The sequence below is a fragment of the Aulonocara stuartgranti genome (genome assembly GCF_965226115.1).
Source record: "Aulonocara stuartgranti genome assembly, chromosome: 23".
In the NCBI taxonomy this organism is placed as follows: domain Eukaryota; kingdom Metazoa; phylum Chordata; class Actinopteri; order Cichliformes; family Cichlidae; genus Aulonocara; species Aulonocara stuartgranti.
Window position 1 is genome coordinate 3,311,700 of NC_138958.1, and position 20,572 is coordinate 3,332,271.

Sequence of the window (20,572 nt, forward strand, 5' to 3'; positions counted from 1 at the left end):
TCGGGGAAGAAAGCCAAGGTGGTCACCTGGGGGAGCCTTTTACCTTCTTGTCTGTGTGCAGTTGGCATACGTAGCAGGTGAGAAGACCAAAAAAAAAGTTCACACTGTGATCATACGGTCACAGCGGGTAGCAATAACCTCATTATTATTCCGATGGTAGCCAAACAGTTTCCTGTCAACAGTGCGGTTATTTATTGCACGCTCCATGCCAACCACAGGCCACAAACCCTCTGTCTTTTAACTGCTATAATTGGCTTCATGCTGTTGCAGTGCCAAGACAGATGCACACGCTTTGCTGAACGTACTCCAAAGGATGCTTGCAGATTATAAATAAAGTCTGTTTGCACACATAGACCAGCAAGGTTTAATGCAGTAGATACAGCCATACCATGGAAATGTATCATTTCAGCCACTGGACTTACATATTCACAAATATGACACACATTTCAATAATCAGTGTAATGGGTGGGGGTAGTCATTGTGGGATCAGTGCCCATTTTGACACTGAGTTGATCACCTCCTCACCATATCCTATGATGGGAGCTTTCTGGTCACCAAATGTGCTAAATTGACAGTTAACGGCATTTCGGCAAGCCTAGAGATTTCTGGGAACATTCCCAATTGACCCCACAGCATTCAAATGCCAAATGTGTAAAATATGAATTTCTGATGACGACCTGACAGGACAGGGTTATTCCAGATTGTACCACATGATACTGGACATAGCTGAAAGAATGCCAGCAGTAAAATGGGACTGAATGAGTCGGGGAAGAGTAAACATAAAACAATGAAAAAGCAAATGAAACAACAGTTTTCTGAGATTTTTTAAAATTTTATTGACTTTTGGAAATTTTCAGGGAGGACCTAATGCAACAGCTGTAGACATACTTTATGTATCGTGGATGAAGTCTGTCATATGAATTGCTATTGCTTAAGCGAGAGCAAGTAGATGCAGTAACTACCAAGCTTCTTAGAATAATAATAATAACAAGCAAAAAGTAAAATCACATCTCAAAAAAGGAACAAGAGGTCAAAACTCAAATGCTGGATTCTCTCTTTCACCCCATGTCGGGACATCAGAAGTGATCATATTTCCTACAAAGATGAAAAGATGGGATTAGAAGTGTGCTCACCCTGCTACACCACACTGTATGTGTAAATGTGCATCACTACAGTAAGTTTCACCTGTTTTCTTAAATTGTTTCATGATCAACACAGTCAGTCCTATCAGGAGAAGTATCACAACAGCAATTCCCGCCCCTGCGCCAGTGTACAGCAACATGGCAGTCCCTATCGACATACCTGGCGTGGGATCACATAAAGATTTTAATGAAGCTTTAGGGAACTGTTCTCAGTGTATACTTCATGGCCAGCAGAAGTCATTGTTTTATAGTGTATGTTGATATTAGTTTGGGTTTTGCCTGTATCACACCACACAGTGTGCAAGAGAAGACTCCTATCTTAGAAAATGGTGTCATTTATAAATTACGGGGGAAATAACATTTTAAACTACAGAGAATAATTTACCTGTGCAGCTGGGCAGGCTGTCATTCCAGATCCCAGTGGCAGAGCAAAACATCACTGCTGTGCCATTGAGGGTGAATCCATCTTTACAGCTGAAAACGCATTCAGAGCTAAAGCTGAAATTCCCCAGAGGATGAGAGCAATTCATAGACAGGTCTGAGGAGAAGGCACGGATGGCCTTACACTGCACAGCTAAAAAGGACAGCAACTACAATTACATAAGATCAATGAATATGTAATAACATTCAAAGTATTGCTATGCACTTACGTCGACAGGTGGGTGGATCCTGATTCCAGTGGCCTGAGGTGTTGCACATCATAGACGATCTTCCTTTCAGCCAGAAACCTTTATTACATTTAAAGTCACACTGTGAGCCATAACTGAAAGGAGAGTTCAGATGGCTGCAGTTCATCCTCCCATGCTGTGGTGATTTGGCCAGCAGGGGGCATTGGCGTGCTGTGGATAACATAAAAACAGTATAGGCTCAGTACAGCTTCACTTTTGACTTTCCGGGTAGTGTAGAGTTTGGAACTATTTAATGTATGGACACAGATTAAGAAGGACTTTATGTGGATGGCAACCGTATCATGTTTTGGTTTATTACCCTGACAGCCTGGTATTTCTGTGCTCCATGTGCCCGCAGAGGTGCATTCAGTGTCAGGAATTCCAGTTAGCAGAAAGCCGTCCTCACAGGTTGATGTGCACCTAGAGCCAAAACTGAACTCGCCATGAGAATGAGAGCAGTCTAAAGTCCCATGAGAAGGAGGAGTGAGAATAGGACACCTTTCAGCTATAAAGGAAAAAAAACTCACAGCACATAGAGGAACAGAGCAGATTATTAGCTTCTTTAAGAAAAAAGTGTAGCTGTGCAATTTAAATTATGGAAAAAGGAGTTTATCGGTCTGTTTCTGATACACTGGATATTGATACAAAGAGTGTTTTTACCTAAGCAATGGGGAACAGCTCTGTTCCACCTGCCTTGAGATGTGCACTCTGTGATAGCTGTACCATTTAGCACAAAACCTTCTCCACATGTTGATGTGCACACAGAAGCAAAACTGTACTCTCTGTGGGGATTAGAGCAGACTAAGGACCCATGAGAGGGTGAGTTCAGAGTGGGACACCGTCTAGCTGCAAGAGGAATGAAGACACAGAGGTACCAAGACAAAGAAAAGGCATCATGCCATTGAAACCTTTAAATTAAGCATTTATCTTTGATTGTCTGATCACTTATTATTGATAGAGGGTTTTTTCCTACCCAGACATTGAGGTATGTCTGTGCTCCAGTTGCTCATAGCCGTGCACTCGGTGTCAGCTGTCCCATTCAGCACAAATCCTTCATCACACGTTGTCGTGCAATGAGAACCAAAACTGAACTCTCCATGAGGATCAGAGCAAATTATGGATCCGTGAGCAGGAGAGTTCAGTGTGGGGCATTTATTAGCTGGAGGGAGGGAACAGGCAGGGTAGAAGGTCAGCAATACGTTTTTTAATCAAGTGGTAATTGGACCCTCTGTGAACCTTGAAAGTACAAGCTCTTTTATTAACTAAACAATTGAGAAGCATGGATTTAGAATGTTTTTTTACCCAAGCAATGTGGGATGTCTGTGCTCCAGTTGCTCATAGCCGTGCACTCAGTGACAGCAGTTCCATTTAAGATAAAACCTTCATCACAGGTTGTTGTGCAACGAGAACCAAAACTGAACTCTCCATGAGGATCAGAGCAAATTATGGATCCGTGAGCAGGAGAGTTCAGTGTGGGGCATTTCTTAGCTGGAGATGAACAAAAGGAAAGATGTACACAAGGTATTAAGTTGATTTAGTGAAAAATTGTTGTAATGCAAACTGAACCATGAAACTACAAGCTTTTAGCGTGTTCTTTACCCAAGCAAGGTAGAATGTCTGTACTCCACATGCCCATGGAGGTGCACTCAGTGCTGGACGTCCCATTCAGCAGAAAGCCCTCATCACATGTTGATGTGCACACAGAAGCAAAACTGTACTCTCTGTGGGGATTAGAGCAGACTAAGGACCCATGAGAGGGTGAGTTCAGAGTGGGACACCGTCTAGCTGCAAGAGGAATGAAGACACAGAGGTACCAAGACAAAGAAAAGGCATCATGTCATTGAAACCTTTAAATTAAGCATTTATCTTTGATTGTCTGATCACTTATTATTGATAGAGGGTTTTTTCCTACCCAGACATTGAGGTATGTCTGTGCTCCAGTTGCTCATAGCAGTGCATTCGGTGTCAGCTGTCCCATTCAGCACAAATCCTTCATCACACGTTGTCGTGCAATGAGAACCAAAACTGAACTCTCCATGAGGATCAGAGCAAATTATGGATCCGTGAGCAGGAGAGTTCAGTGTGGGGCATTTATTAGCTGGAGGGAGGGAACAGGCAGGGTAGAAGGTCAGCAATACGTTTTTTAATCAAGTGGTAATTGGACCCTCTGTGAACCTTGAAAGTACAAGCTCTTTTATTAACTAAACAATTGAGAAGCATGGATTTAGAATGTTTTTTACCCAAGCAATGTGGGATGTCTGTGCTCCAGTTGCTCATAGCCGTGCACTCAGTGACAGCAGTTCCATTTAAGATAAAACCTTCATCACAGGTTGTCGTGCAACGAGAACCAAAACTGAACTCTCCATGAGGATCAGAGCAAATTATGGATCCGTGAGCAGGAGAGTTCAGTGTGGGGCATTTATTAGCTGGAGGGAGGGAACAGGCAGGGTAGAAGGTCAGCAATACGTTTTTTAATCAAGTGGTAATTGGACCCTCTGTGAACCTTGAAAGTACAAGCTCTTTTATTAACTAAACAATTGAGAAGCATGGATTTAGAATGTTTTTTTACCCAAGCAATGTGGGATGTCTGTGCTCCAGTTGCTCATAGCCGTGCACTCAGTGACAGCAGTTCCATTTAAGATAAAACCTTCATCACAGGTTGTTGTGCAACGAGAACCAAAACTGAACTCTCCATGAGGATCAGAGCAAATTATGGATCCGTGAGCAGGAGAGTTCAGTGTGGGGCATTTCTTAGCTGGAGATGAACAAAAGGAAAGATGTACACAAGGTATTAAGTTGATTTAGTGAAAAATTGTTGTAATGCAAACTGAACCATGAAACTACAAGCTTTTAGCGTGTTCTTTACCCAAGCAAGGTAGAATGTCTGTACTCCACATGCCCATGGAGGTGCACTCAGTGCTGGACGTCCCATTCAGCAGAAAGCCCTCATCACATGTTGATGTGCACACAGAAGCAAAACTGTACTCTCTGTGGGGATTAGAGCAGACTAAGGACCCATGAGAGGGTGAGTTCAGAGTGGGACACCGTCTAGCTGCAAGAGGAATGAAGACACAGAGGTACCAAGACAAAGAAAAGGCATCATGTCATTGAAACCTTTAAATTAAGCATTTATCTTTGATTGTCTGATCACTTATTATTGATAGAGGGTTTTTTCCTACCCAGACATTGAGGTATGTCTGTGCTCCAGTTGCTCATAGCAGTGCATTCGGTGTCAGCTGTCCCATTCAGCACAAATCCTTCATCACACGTTGTCGTGCAATGAGAACCAAAACTGAACTCTCCATGAGGATCAGAGCAAATTATGGATCCGTGAGCAGGAGAGTTCAGTGTGGGGCATTTATTAGCTGGAGGGAGGGAACAGGCAGGGTAGAAGGTCAGCAATACGTTTTTTAATCAAGTGGTAATTGGACCCTCTGTGAACCTTGAAAGTACAAGCTCTTTTATTAACTAAACAATTGAGAAGCATGGATTTAGAATGTTTTTTACCCAAGCAATGTGGGATGTCTGTGCTCCAGTTGCTCATAGCCGTGCACTCAGTGACAGCAGTTCCATTTAAGATAAAACCTTCATCACAGGTTGTCGTGCAACGAGAACCAAAACTGAACTCTCCATGAGGATCAGAGCAAATTATGGATCCGTGAGCAGGAGAGTTCAGTGTGGGGCATTTCTTAGCTGGAGATGAACAAAAGGAAAGATGTACACAAGGTATTAAGTTGATTTAGTGAAAAATTGTTGTAATGCAAACTGAACCATGAGACTACAAGCTTTTAGCGTGTTCTTTACCCAAGCAAGGTGGAATGTTTGTACTCCACATGCCCATGGAGGTGCACTCAGTGCTGGACGTCCCATTCAGCAGAAAGCCCTCATCACATGTTGATGTGCACACAGAACCAAAACTGAAGGAACCATTTGGGTCAGAACATGATATGGAGCCATGAGAAGGAGAACTAATTGGAGTACATTTCTTAGCTTAAAGAAAGACAGACATAAGAAGAGGCAGCTTCTTAACCTGTGGTTCACATTCAAAACAGTAAAAAAAAAAAGTTTTCAAATTATATAGTATGTATATCAGCATTTAGTCATACCCAGGCAAACAGGAAGTGCATGACTCCAGTTACCCTGTGAAGAACATTTTGTCACATTTGTACCAATTAGATCAAATCCTTCTTCACACTGAACAGTGCATATTGAGGTGTAGCTGTGCTTGTTTATAGGGTCATGGCATTGCAGATAGGCATGAGGTGGAGCCTGAAGACTGTTGCACTGTACCACTAGAAAAGAGGAAACACTGTTCTTTCAACATCACAGCATGCAATTTTTATTTCTATCCAGAAAGCGTGTGCTGCTTTGTGGTACAGCAGAGTAGTTTGCGACACACCTGTACATGTAGGTGTAGGCTTGCTCCATTGTCCCAAGGTCAGACAGCTGAGTACCTTGTCCCCAGTTAAATAGTAACCCTCCTTGCAGGTGAAGTTACACCATGAGCCATAAGAGAAAGGCTCCACAGGGTCAACGCAGGTCATGTGGCCCATAGCAGGAGAGAAAACTGGGGAGCATTTTCTCACTGTGGTGAGACACAGATATCACTCATAGTTCACATAATGCAGATCAGTGCTCTTATATAAAATGTCAGTTTGAACAACTGTATGTTATGACTGTGCTTTCACAAACATAGCTTAATCATCATGCTGAGATCATTTACGGTCAAAGAAAAAACAAAAAAACAGTTTACCGACCCATGAAAAAAAAATCAGTGTTTGTCCAGCACGGACTTAAATGAGTGTGAAGTGGAGTGATGACAGGCGTGACCTAAAGCTAATCTGCTGCACAGTCCAGACAGGATGTGAAAGTGGACTGAGTGCAGTTATGCAGTAGTATATCTCGAAAGTAAATCTGTAAAAAGGGTTCAAGTATTACACAAGTTCTGTGAAAAGTAAGTGACACTCAAATACACACACAGACACACAAAATGAAAGCTATAATCAATTTAACTAAAAATAAAAATGAGTAAACTAATTAACCACCATACAGAATGATTTAAATTCAAAGGCAATGACAACTTTACCTGTACAGACTGGAACAGTGGCTGTCCATTGGCCAGTGTGGTCACAGATGATCTGGTTCTGCCCAATCAGTTCATAGCCTTCATCACAACTGAACTCACAGGTTGAGTTGTAGCTGAAGGCTGCGATGGGGTGGCTGCAGTTCATGCTACTCGCGCTGAAGTTGGTGTATTTCAAATTTGGACACTGTGCAACTATGATAAGCAGTCAAAATATGTTTTGTAACTTTGCCATCTGAAATATCAGTTTTTAAAAACAGCTGGTTTCCTGTTGCCATACCTTGACACAGAGGAACAGGGTGGTTCCAGAGCCCATTGGCTTGGCAAATCAGTTGAGGCGCGCCTATTAACCGAAATCCAACTTCACAGAGAAAATGGCAGGAAGAGTTAAGATGATTAGACCCATAGGGATTAGAACAGCGGAGAGACCCTTGATCTGGATGCGGAAAAGGTTTGCATGTGATCGCTGAAGATAAAACAAATAAAAATTAGTTCATGTCTTTTGTTTAGGTTTGCAAAAATATCTTTAACAATTGTCAGTAGGCTAAAACTAAAATACAGAAGTTCCCGAGGAACAAATGAGGGACAAATTAATAACAATCGAACCCTAAATGGACTGCTACGGTGAGGTTCTATGCCATTCAGATATAAAACGAAGACTTAAAGATGGTCAATATTATTCAAAATCAATCACTTGTTATGGGGACTCTTGTGGCTGAGTTGTCTGGTAACTTCATTAAATAAGTCTGAGGTGGTCAGAATGAAATATCAGGCTAATCCCGGCTGGTTATTTTAATTTAATAGTTGTATATTTGGATTGCATATTGCAATATTCTACAGATCTTATCAGCTTACCCTCTTCACAGCGTAGGCCTCGGAAACCAGGATGGCACTTGCAGATGTGGCTTCCAATGCTTTCCACACAGTCTGCATGAGCACTACAAGACTCATGTTTGCAAGAGGCTGCAAATCACACAAAAGGTGTCAGATGCTGTATTACATTTACTGCCAAAGTTTTCCATCAAACTAAGTGAAAAGTATCCTACCGGTGTAGCAGACAGCTCCTTTCAACTTATTGCAGTTCTCATTGTTCCACTTGGCTGTGTCTCTCGCCCTCTTAATGTATATCTCCACACAGTCCTGACGGGGTATGGTATCTGGCTCTGCTGATGCCCAGTTTTGAGCCTCTTCAGGTACACTCTGACTGGTGTTTACTGAGGTCCACAATCCAGCCACTCTGTGAATCCCTATCCAGTAATATTTTGGATTAAATGGTAGCAGATCATTGAGGAAATTGGTCTCCTCTTGGTTCTGAATGGCAACCATATCCGTGAAGAACTTCTGGCACCACTTGCGAGCCTCGTACCAGTTCTGGTTTGGACCAGTGCTGTAGTTGTATGTCCATGCTTGCACACCTCCTTTCCTACTACTCAAGTCTAAAAATGTAGCATAAGGACAGTAAGATAAATGTGGACTGGTGAAGAAAAGTGTTTGGTGTGTGTATTACGCAGGCTTACCTACAGCAAACACAATCAGTGTAGCTATCAGTGCGTTACAATGCGAGTTTTGTCTTACATCACCTGACATCTGAAATACAAAGAAAAACAACTGAGAACGACACATGGCTGCTATATGTGAGAATGAGGGTACAGTATCAATTTCTATAGGTATGAATGAACAGCCGTTACGTGTCTTACCTTCTGAGCCGTCTTTAGTTACTAATTCTTGGCATTTAACTCTCACCTCTTCAGTAAATGGCAAAACAGTATTATCTGTCCTCCAGGGACTGAGCCAACGTCCAATTTTGTAATATCATTTCTACCACAGCTTCCTTTCAGGAAGGGTTTCACTCAACCACTCACAGCACCCTCCACACATGCATGCACACATCCAAAGATAATTATATATTCAGAAAAAGACATGCAGACACAGTCACTAAAACATTATTTTTATTCACATTTACATTTCAAAGCAATTTACAAGAATGCGGCACACATGTCTGAACCATACCATGATGACAAACCATCGAATATACACAATTACATAATTTATAAGTATGCAACATATCAAATGTAACTTTTACAACATATTAGGTAAAAGCCTTAGCTGACTGATATTTAAATCAGCATCCAGTGCATGATGCAAGGAGACCGATTTCCTCAATCTCTAAGTGAACTGTCTTGGTGTCAAATATATTCTAATTAAGGCGTGGGACGTTGTTTACGGTTGTGTATCACAGGGTGGACTTCCTTCTTCGGGCAGCCTGTGCAGGACAGAACAATGTTCTTAGATTTTTCCCCCAAATTCTTTGAATACTAAGTCAGCAAAGGCTGTGAGAAAGGGTGGAGCAGCTTAAGACAAACGTATAATTTCAACACTGACCTTTCTTGGGAAAGTTTCTTTCCTGTGAGAAACAGAGAAATGGATTACTTTTGAGGGGTGTTGCAATAAGATTGCACTGAATGTTTTATTTGTATAGAGAGTAGTTGAGAATGACTGACTTTGTCTGTGTTTTATGCAACAAAAACAGATGCAGCAGAAGGTAGAGAGGGCTCCACATCCAGCTAAAGCCAGCAAAGCCTGTTTATAGCCTGAAAAAGAGGGGAAAGCAATTTTTACCATTCAGTTATACATTACAGCACATCATTCATGTACATGTCAAAACTACTGCTTTCCATCAAAATGATTTAGCATGAGTTACTGGAAGCACAGTTCTTATGGCAAAGAAACTATAAAAACCATACATGAAATGGCCGGCCGCCATGTTTAATGTTTAACAACATTTTACAAACATTTACATGATTTTTTTGAAATTACTTGTACAAGTAGGTCTTGGGCCACTCCAGACTCTGGTCTCTCCACAAGTGACGGCTGGTGAGCCAATCACGAAGAAGCCAGGGTCACACTTAAAATGACAGGTTGTCTTGAATGTCTGATTTCCTCTGGAGCAGTTATGGGATCCATTATAAGTTTGAGGTAGAGGGGGACACTCCACAGCTGAGGGCACAAACAGGTTATACAACATCTTACAGTATGTTATAATACATTTTAAAGCACTGTACTTTATTTTTATTTATTTATTTTTTTATACTTTATTTTTATTTATTTATTTTTAGGAACAGGAACATTAACATTTACACAGACACAGCAAGGGAAAAAGGTAAACAACTAACTAGAAGTAAAAATAATAAGATAAATAAGATAAATAAACAAATAATAAAAAATAATGGAGGGAGGGGCTCACCCAGGGCTATGGGAAGTTACTAAAATGTAGTTTTTCCACTTGGAGACACACCGTGCATCTTCACCCCCATACCTACGTCTATGTACATACTCACATATACTTTCAAGTATCTACATACACATCTACATATACATACATAATACATATCTACATGTGCATGCATGCATACTCGTGCATGTATACCCTTTGACATAAAATCAGGTTAAATGAAAACAGAATGGGAAGGGAATGAATAAGATCCTTTTCCTACATTATTCACAACCCTTTCGCATATTCGAAAACCATTTTGACCAATATCTTTGAAATTTGTCTTTACAGAGTCTCAGAGAAAAGGTCATCTTTTCCATTTCACAAATGTCTTTTACTATGGCTGACCACTCTCCAACCGTTGGTGGGTCCTTGTCCAGCCATCTTCTAGTTATTGCTTTTTTACTTGCTGCCGGGAATATTTTAAAAAGGTGTTTATCTTTCCTATTCATCTCAACTGGTACATTTCCCAAATATATATTGTAGCAAAGCAAAACTCAATCTCAGAACCCATGACTTTTTTTAATCCTCATTAGTATTTCGGCCCAATAAGTGTACTTTATTTTTAATGTGATGTTACAGTTTGGTATTACTACCGCTCTAATCAGTGGTAACAGTAACTTAAAATGCTTCACTGGAAGCACAGCGCTTATGAAAACAAACCTGTGTATTTTCAAGAACCTTTAAACTTTTAGATGATTTCATGAAATTACCTGCACAAGTAAGTCTTGGCCCACTCCAGTCCCCAGTGTCTTCACAAGTGACAAATGACGAGCCATTTATGAAGAAGCCAGGGTGACACTTTAATCGACAGGTCGTGTTGAAGGTTTGATTTCCTCTTGAGCAGCTATGGTATCCATTATAAGGCTCAGAGAGAGGGAGGCATTCCACAGCTAAGGACACAAACAAGTTACGCAACATCTTGTAATGGTTTATAAAACATTTCAAAGCACAAACATGCTGGTGTATGCACATTTTAATGTTATATAAGAATGTGGATAATGAGTCGCTGAAAACAGAATAAGTGTAGCAGTTAAACTAAATCTGTTTTTAAGTATTTACTTCTATATCTAATTGTACGATAAAGGGGGGGAGCACTCAGGACAAAACCTGGGTTCCAGTTAAATCGACATGTTGTGTTGAACGTTTGATTTTCTCTTGAGCGGCTTTAGTATCTGTTCTCAAGCTGAGGAAAATCCACAGCTGAGGGCACAAACAGGTATGCAGGGCATTATGTAATGTCTTGTAACAGGTTTGTAATATGAAAATAACACATTTTAAAGCATTTATATTGGGTTTTTGTGTTCATACTGATGTAGGCTTAATAATGATAATTTCAGTTTTTGAAGAAAAACAACACGAGTCACTTATATATGTAGAGCATAAAAAATTGTGCATATCTCAAAGCGTGTGTGTTGGAATATACAACTCTGTTACGATTACTTGTTTCCTCCGTGCAAGTATGCCTGCACATTGTTTCACACATTACTAATAACTGTAAATGGCAACTCTTTATGCATTATAATAAATAACACTAAATTGCTCACGTGTTTGGCACCTGTCTCCCTTAAAACCACGTTCACAGAGGCAGGTTGTACTGTTGATTGCCTCCTGGCATCTTCCTCTTTCACAGGATGATTCATTGCACTGGGCTTTTAAGAAAAAGCACACCAATATAAGGTCACTTATCACTATAAAACCTTCACAGCTTTTCTTTGTATAGAAGACACTTTATTTCTTTTTTAATAATAGATATTAAAAGAAATTAGTTTTAAGACAAGACATGTTATCCTGAAGATGTTAGAAAAGTTAAACAATGCAAACAAAAAATATCTGACATTACTGTAATGGTGGATAGCACATTAAAATAATATGTAAACAAAAATACAACAATTTACTTCAATAACAAATTAAAATAATATTTAAAACAAATATTATGAACATGTAAAAACTATTCTGAAATCAAGTTATCACCTTAAAGGAAATCAGCCATGCTTTTTCATGAAAATATAAAGTTATGATATAGCAAAAAGAAAAAAAATCAACAAAGCAGAATTAAAAATGTGGTAAAAAACTGTACAGGAATTACTATATGACAGGTTTACGTACTTTTAAAACACGCTGCATATTTTGATTTGCTACATTTCTCATCGTTCCACTTCCCTCGATTTTCTCCTGTGTTAGTGTAGATCTCTACACAAAACTCTGTTGCATGGACATTATTTGGTTCATTTGGTGCCCATGAATTGTTACCAATCCACGTGCTGTTATTCCCAATCCAAATCCAGCTTTCATTCATATGGTTTCTAGTGATTCCAATCCAGAAATATGGGGAGCTTCTTTTCTCTGGCAGGATGGAGACCAGATAATCATTCTCCACTTGGTTTTGGATGACCACCATGTCTGTGAAATATTTCTGGCACCACTCTCTGGCCTGGGTCCAGTTCATTGTCTCGTTTGAGTAGTGATACGTCCAGCACAGAGTAGTCTCAGCCAAGCAACTACCTGCAAATGTTCAGAACAGCTTTTAATGTGATAATTAATAAAGTTTTCTGACACGTGTCAGCCGGTCTTTGCCCAGCAGCCACACATTTCACTGGAACTGGAATTAAAACTTACCAAAGATGAGGATTAATGTCCACTTCATCTTCAAAGAGAAATTTACTGTCTGTACAACGGGGGGGAAAGACTATATTTTCAAAAGTACTAATGAATGTCACCACGGAGAGTTGCTGAATAAGAAAATTGTGACTTACCCAGAATTAATATTATAATATTGTCCTTTGAACTGTTTGACACAAACTCCTACATAAGTTAAATCCCTGTTTTTTCTGATCAACTCAAACATAAAACAAAAAGCGTTACAGCAGAAAAATGTAAAGGTTGTTAGACGAAACTAAGGACCAGTGTCAGGCTTTTATATGTTCTCGTTTGCCATTCAGAGCAACATTATCATACAATAACTGGATGTTTGCTGTTCAGGCTGAATGCATGTAACGAATGATTTACTGAATATTTTAATGACTTTAACAAACCTTTAGGGAAACCCCACCTATTTCTAGTAAAGGTGGTTTCAGGGGCAGATTTTAATGAAGAAAAGGTACACAATGCCACAAGGTGCTTACTCATAGAGGTTGGACTACAGCCTTTGAAACACTTTTTAGTGTTTAAATAGGAATTTTTAAGCCTTTCATTTGTGGCTAGAATGAGTGTTTTCTTGTCTGTTTTCAAAAACACGTCTTCTCCATATCCTGACATATTGATGTAATGGAAAGTCTTTTTAACGGCAGTGTCCTTCGAGACAACGTTAGACTTATGAAAGATGCGATGTGAGTTCCTGTCCAACTAAAGTAAAAGAGACTGAATTTTTTTAAACAATGAACTCTGGGAGAGAAAAAAAGAATACCTAGGAATATAATTGTTCCTTCTTTGAATACCGCTCACTTTTATATGTTTATTCTGCTTTGTCATGAAGTTTATGATGGAAAGGTCGATGTTTTGGCAAGAGATCTGGGAATTTTTCAAAACACATCCTTCCTCAACCCCTGAAAAAAACCCCAGAAGGTTGTAGAAGGTCATGGCTGAAACTGGGGAAACTAGATTGGTTTATGATAGAAATCATGAGTCAATCTATGAAGGCTGGCTCCACAGAAGGCTATTACACATCCCACCACTACACATCCTGCTTGGCTAAGCATTCCTACCAGTGTGGTGACACTGATACAACTGGCTGAACTTTTTTATTAGTCCTCCGTATATTTTTTTCAAATGAATATCAGAACATTTCCGAACATAGAAAACAGCAGATAAAAAACATCAAATTTGAAGTGTTACAGTAACAAAGTCAAAAAATAGAACACACACACACACACACACACACACACACACACACACACACACACACACACACACACACACACACACACACTCAGCTATCATGACAGGACAGGCAGATGATGATAAATGCAGAGGAGGAAAAGCAATTACTGGATCAGCTAGGTGTAGTAGGGAGCGCACAGGGCCCTCATTATCAACAGACTGTAGAGTTTGGGATACACACACACACACACACACACACACACACACACACACACACACACACACACACACCACCTTAAAAAATAATGCTTTTTTAAGAAAATAAATATTACATGAATTCTATATCAAATTATTTGCTGCTATGCACTACAATGATAATTTACACATAATGCGTAAAACCATCTGTAGTTTTCTATTATAGCACGTTTTTGCTATATTAGGCTGTCAATACTGTTCTTGGAAACTCTGTGGAGGAGCCTCTATGTCAGAGATGCTGTAATAAAAGAGAAAAGAGGAAAAATCAGAAAACCCCAAAAGACACATATATGATTTAAACGAGGTAAATTCTTTTCTAACCTGTTCAAACTTGTTTGATTTCTTCAGTTTTTTAAAGATCCACATAGCCATAAGCACACCAGAGAGGAAGGCAATCCCTCCTGTGGCTACACCAGCAGTGACTGCTGCAACTGGAGCAGGAGCTGTGGAAACACAGTGAAATGTGAATAGTGTGAACTTTTGCTTTCCCCTTTGATCTGTTGTTGCTCATTTACCTTGGCAGGTGGGTTTCTCTGCAGTCCAGTTGCCATGGTGATCACATGTCAGCAGCTCAGGTCCTTCTAATGAGTAGCCTTGGTCACAGGTGAAGGAGCACTGAGAGCTGTAAACTGACTCAGTGCTGGAGCAACTGATGTGACCGTTTTCAGGAGCCTCAAGCAACAAACATGTAACAGCTGTTGTAAAGGACAGGAAGATGTCACTTTGAACATGCAAATGAAATTGTGAACAACAAGTAATCCAGGTAAAATGGGTTCACATGTACCTGTGCAGATTGGTGATCTGGAGGTCCATTGGCCTGGATGTGTACACTCCATGCTGTGTGCACCTTGCAGCTCATGTCCTTCATCACATGTAAAATGACAAACCATGCCAAGTGGATGGGGTGTGTCATGACTAAGAAATGAAGACAGAGAAGGGCTGCAGCTTATCTGACCATTTGTTGGGACCTCTGGAGCAGGACATCCTTTTGCTACAAAAAGAAAATAGGAAAATATTATTAACATATTTTGACATAATCAATCAAAAAAAAAAAAAAAACTGGAGTAACACTGTTTGTAGTAAATATTGATATAATTAGTCTTTCAGACCTTTGCATGTAGGTATGTTTTCATTCCACTGTCCGTCCTCAGAACACTTGATGGTGTTTGCTCCCTGCAGTTCAAAACCTTCTTCACAGCTGAAGCTGCAGGTGGAGTTTGGTCGCAGTTCAGTCTCAGATTCACTGCACTGCATGATGAGGGGAGCTTCTCTCTCTGGATTCTGGCAAAGGATGGCTGACACAGAAACATGTGTATTTTATTGAATGTGCCCTCATTGTATAGAAGATGGGTGGGTTATAGAGAGGGAGCTATAAAAGCATTATTAAATGGGAATAATGTGAAGCTTTTATATCTCAAATTTGTTGTTTGTTTTAATCCGTTGTTGTTGTTTTTTTTTTTACCTTGACAGGTGGGTTTCTCTGCAGTCCAGTTACCATGATGATCACATGTCAGCAGCTCAGGTCCTTCTAATGAGTAGCCTTGGTCACAGGTGAAGGAGCACTGAGAGTTGTAAACTGACTCAGTGCTGGAGCAACTGATGTGACCGTTTTCAGGAGCCTCAAGCAGCGGGCATCGAACAACTGTTGTAAAGGACAGAAAGATGTCACTTTCATGTCATTAACATACAAATGAAGTTGTGAACAACAAGTAATCCAGGTAAAATGGGTTCACATGTACCTGTGCAGGTTGGTGATCTGGAAGTCCATTGGCCTGGATGTGTACACTCCATGCTGTGTGCACCTTGCAGCTCATGTCCTTCATCACATGTAAAATGACAAACCATGCCAAGTGGATGGGGTGTGTCATGACTAAGAAATGAAGACAGAGAAGGGCTGCAGCTTATCTGACCATTTGTTGGGACCTCTGGAGCAGGACATCCTTTTGCTACAAAAGGGAAACAAAAGAGTAAAATATTACTAATATGTCATGACATAATCAATCCAAGAAAAAAACTGGAGTAACACTGTTTGTAGTAAATATTGATATAATTAGTCTTTCAGACCTTTGCATGTAGGTATGTTTTCATTCCACTGTCCGTCCTCAGAACACTTGATGGTGTTTGCTCCCTGCAGTTCAAAACCTTCTTCACAGCTGAAGCTGCAGGTGGAGTTTGGTCGCAGTTCAGTCTCAGATTCACTGCACTGCATGATGAGGGGAGCTTCTCTCTCTGGATTCTGGCAAAGGATGGCTGACACAGAAACATGTGTATTTTATTGAACGTGTCCTCATGATATAGAAGATGGTGGGTTATACTTTTCGTGTTCCTCTTACCTTCACAGTGAGGAATCTGCTGATTCCATGTACCTCCTGATGTGCAGGTCACTCTACTGGCTCCCACTAAATGGTAACCTTGGTCACAACTGAAGCTGCAGGTGTTTTTGTAGCTGAACCTCGTATCAGCATCTTCTCCACAGCTGACAAAGCCATTTGTCAAGTTTTGCAGAGCAGGGCACTGAACAGCTACAAAAGAGAGAGGCAACAGAAGGAGTTAAATTAAAGCTTTTATTTTAATCATCATGCAAATCATCCTCCAAATAACAAAAACTACACAACGATGAAAGGTAAAAACATGTGGCCGTACCAACACAGTATGGCTGGGATCCATTCCAATTTGCTGATGCTTCACATTGCAGAGATGAAGATCCAGACAGTACATAACCTTCATCACAGGTAAAAGTACAGGTGGACTGATAGCTGAATGAGCCCAGAGGATCGGAGCATTTCATGGATCCATGTGTCGGCTCTGACATCTTCTCACACTGAATCACTGTAGACAACAGAGGGGAATAAAGCATTACGCCACGACTCCATCACTGTGTAGTAAATAATAAAAGTAACAAAAAGTAGTAGCAATATTATAAGCTATTAATACTTAAACTCACTTTCACATGTAGGGGGTTTTTCTGACCATTTTCCTAAGGAAGTACACCTCAAAGGTCCTGGCACACTCAGCTTGTATCCTTCCTCACAGGAATACTGACACAAGGAGTCATAGGAGAAACTGCCATAGTTGTGAGAGCAATTTACATGTCCTTTATCTGGAACAACCACTTCACCTTTGTTACACTGCACAACTGACAACAAAAAAACAACAACACAGTTGGATATTAATTAAATCCTTTACATGACTTAAAATATGTATTTAAACTACGCTATCAGATTTTTTCTCACCTTGGTCACACTTGTGTCCAAAAAACCCTTCAAAGCAATCACATTTGTGGCTGTTGATGGTTTCAACACACTCTCCGTGGAAACAGGAGTCAATCTTACAAGCCGCTGGAAAAAGCAGAGGTACTTCTATAAAGGTTGGTAAATATACTAAAACAATATGTCAGAAACATCATTTTTAACTTTCAGATCAGTAGATCACCTATTAAAGAACAGCAACACAGCAGCAAAAATTAGTTTTTCAAGAGTGTGATTTTTGCTCACCTGTGTAGCACAGAGCAGTCTTTGATTTTGTACATCTCTCGTCATTCCACTTGCCTGGTTCTTTATCTCTTTTAATATACATCTCCACACAATCCTCATGCATGCCTGTGTTTTTGTCACCCTCGTTATTGTTCGGTTCTCCTTTTGCCCAGTTGGTTGCTTCCTCTGTCAGAGGCTTGTTGGTTCCTACCCAGGTCCAGACATTATTAATCCTACGAATCCCAATCCAGTAGTAGCCATTTTTCTTGGGCAGCCAGTTGTTAAGATGCTCAAGCTCCTCCTGGTTCTGGATGGCCACCATGTCCGTGTAGTGCTCCTGGCACCAGCTTCGTGCATCATCCCATGTCATTGCGTTGTCCGAGTAGAAGTAAGACCAAGACTCTACACTAGTCCACATGCACAGCACTTAAATAGAGACAGTGACATATAGTAGATGTAAATGGGGAGAAAAGGAGAGATTTAAAAAAATTCTATTAACTAATTTGCTCTCTAATGAGTGTTTTTAGTATTGGGTGCTTTTGTCCCTCCCGTATATATTCTTCATCCTGTATAAATTTCTCTTATTTGTTGTTTATTTTTGCTGTCTTACTATTTATATTTTATTCCTGCACACTTGGTGTGGAGCACCCACAATTTTGTCATACATGTACAGTGAACACAGGGCAATCCTATTCTAGCTGGTTCTAAAACTTTTTATTGAGACGCTCAAGGCTCTTCTGGCAATAAATGTACATACTTGAACAAATAACGGCGAAGTTGATCCATGAGGCAGAGCTCTTATATCCATGGGTTAGTCCAAAGAAGGAATCCTGTAAAAATAATTTAAAGGTGCATTAAATTAAAACCAAATTAATTTACATTAAAATGAATAATATTTAAATTGATATCCCTTCCACTCACCATTTTAAATGATATGCCTGATAAACTCCAGAAGGCACTTGATTCTCTAGCTTTCAGCCTTAGTATGTGTAGGGATGATTCTCTGCGTTATGCACTGGATTTCCAGGTTTTATACGCTTCTCTAGTGTCATTCAGGAAACCTGGAAGGTTTCCATGGAATCCCCCCCAATACTGCTCCATTCCACAAAAGGCTTTAAAAACATTTCCTGCACAAAAGCATTGGCTGGTCGTTCTCAGTACTGAACTCCCAGGTTGACTTTTAGGGTGAGATGGGGCTTACTTGGCTCTGCAACAATGCAGCTAATCGGGGTGACAAATGGGGTGACTGCATGTTCATGCTACTCCCACTGAAATTGTTGTGTTTCTAAGCTAGACACTGTGTAACGATGATAAACAGTCAAAACTATTTTTTTAAACTTCGACATCTGAAATATTAGTTTTTAAAAATTATCAGTTTCCTGTTGCCGTACATTAATGTAGAGGAAGAGAATAGCTCCAAGGTCTGCTGGCTTGATAGATGAGTTGGGGTGTGCCCACCAACAGAAAGCCAAAAAGCAGGAAAAGATTAGACCTTTAGACCCAAACAGATAAAAACAATGGTTAGAGCCTTGATCTGGATGGGGAAAGGTTTGCATGGAATTGCCGAAGATGAAAATAAAAAGAAAATATATTAATTTGAGAAAGAGGTCGGTTCTTTGGTTCAGGTTTATAAAAATATATATACATACACACTACAAAAGTCAAAGTTTGGACACACCATCTCATTTTAATAGTTTTTCTTTATTTTCCCTACTTTCTACATTGTAGATGCATGCTGAAATCAAATATCTGAAGCAAGATATATAGAATTATGCAGCAAAGAAAAAATCTATAAATAACTCCAAATATGTCTTATATTGGCAGCTCGGTGGCACGGTGGTTAGCACTGTTGCCGCACAGCAAGAAGGTCCTGAGTTCAATTCCAACATCAGGCCGGGGTCTTTCTGTGTGGAGTTTGCGTGTTCTCCCCGTGTTTGCGTGGGTTCTCTCCGGGTACTCCGGCTTCCTCCCACCGTCCAAAGACATGCAGCTTGTGGGGATAGGTTAATTGGATAATCCAAATTGTCACTAGGTATGAATGTAAGTGCGAATGGTTGTCTGTCCCTGTGTGTTGGCCCTGCGACAGACTGGCAACCTGTCCAGGGTGTACCCTGCCTCTCGCCCTATGACAGCTGGGATAGGCTCCAGCGCCCCCCGCGACCCTGAAAAGGATAAGCAGAAGCGAATGGATGGATGGATGGATGTCTTATATTTTCGTTTTCTGAAAGTCTTTGTTGACAGCGCTTCAAACCCTTGGCCTTTTCTCAATGAGTTTCATGATGTAGTGACCTGAAATGCTTTTCACTTCACAGGTGTGTCTTGTCAGGGTTCATTTGTGGAATTTCTTGCCTTCTTAATGGGGTTTGGACCATCAGTTGGCTTGTGCAGAAGTCAGGTTGGTACACAGCTGACAGCTCTATTTGGAAAATCGGAATTCATATTATGACAAGAACCAATCAGCTAATGAAGAGAAATGACAGTCCATCATTATTTTAAGAACTGGAAGTCAGTCAGTCAGTCATTTGAATATGTCCCCAAGTGCAGTCGCAAACAGTGTGACACAGAAAAGGTGAACGGATGGTCTCTACATGCATGGTTCCCACTGTGAAGCATGCAGGAGTGATGTTGTAGGGGTGGTATGGTGGTGACACTGTTGGAGATTAATTCAAAATTAAAGGCAAAAAGAACCAGCGTGGCTCCCACAGCATCCTGCAGCAACATGCAGTCCCATCCAGTTTGCGTTTCGTTAGACCATCATTTATTTTTTAACAGGACAATGACCCCAAATACACCTCCTGGCTGTGTAAGGGCTATTTGACCAAGAAGGAGAGTGATGGAGTGCTGCGCAAGATGGCCTGGCC

At 40.4% G+C, this 20,572-nt stretch overlaps 2 protein-coding genes across 3 annotated transcripts; both read right to left on the reverse strand.

Moving 5' to 3' along the window:
- Positions 1 to 811: 811 nt before the first annotated feature.
- On the reverse strand, positions 812 to 18,738 carry LOC309700411 (sushi, von Willebrand factor type A, EGF and pentraxin domain-containing protein 1-like). Its single transcript, XM_082523930.1, has 37 exons — positions 18,633 to 18,738; positions 18,469 to 18,541; positions 17,733 to 18,137; positions 17,472 to 17,576; positions 17,183 to 17,374; positions 16,882 to 17,067; positions 16,572 to 16,760; positions 16,303 to 16,488; positions 15,978 to 16,184; positions 15,701 to 15,880; positions 15,348 to 15,533; positions 15,023 to 15,229; positions 14,754 to 14,933; positions 14,560 to 14,681; positions 8,411 to 8,480; positions 7,940 to 8,329; positions 7,749 to 7,856; positions 7,174 to 7,359; positions 6,897 to 7,088; positions 6,210 to 6,395; positions 5,917 to 6,102; positions 5,615 to 5,800; positions 5,318 to 5,503; positions 4,990 to 5,175; positions 4,677 to 4,862; positions 4,380 to 4,565; positions 4,051 to 4,236; positions 3,723 to 3,908; positions 3,410 to 3,595; positions 3,113 to 3,298; positions 2,784 to 2,969; positions 2,471 to 2,656; positions 2,130 to 2,315; positions 1,793 to 1,981; positions 1,528 to 1,716; positions 1,186 to 1,302; positions 812 to 1,095 (listed from the first exon to the last, which is right to left on the reverse strand). The coding sequence occupies exons 1-37, from the start codon at positions 18,633 to 18,635 to the stop codon at positions 1,031 to 1,033; spliced, it is 6,531 nt and encodes a 2,176-aa protein (XP_082380056.1). The 5' UTR covers positions 18,636 to 18,738; the 3' UTR covers positions 812 to 1,030.
- LOC309699917 (L-selectin) lies at positions 8,826 to 14,469 on the reverse strand. Of its 2 annotated transcripts, XM_082523159.1 has the most exons (9): positions 12,921 to 14,469; positions 12,784 to 12,832; positions 12,274 to 12,669; positions 11,712 to 11,816; positions 10,878 to 11,057; positions 9,711 to 9,890; positions 9,395 to 9,484; positions 9,276 to 9,297; positions 8,826 to 9,156 (listed from the first exon to the last, which is right to left on the reverse strand). In XM_082523159.1, the coding sequence occupies exons 2-9, from the start codon at positions 12,809 to 12,811 to the stop codon at positions 9,114 to 9,116; spliced, it is 1,044 nt and encodes a 347-aa protein (XP_082379285.1). In that variant the 5' UTR covers positions 12,812 to 12,832; positions 12,921 to 14,469; the 3' UTR covers positions 8,826 to 9,113. The 2 variants fall into 2 exon arrangements, with proteins under 2 accessions (XP_082379285.1, XP_082379284.1); XM_082523158.1 differs by having other exon boundaries at positions 12,784 to 14,469.
- Positions 18,739 to 20,572: the final 1,834 nt, after the last annotated feature.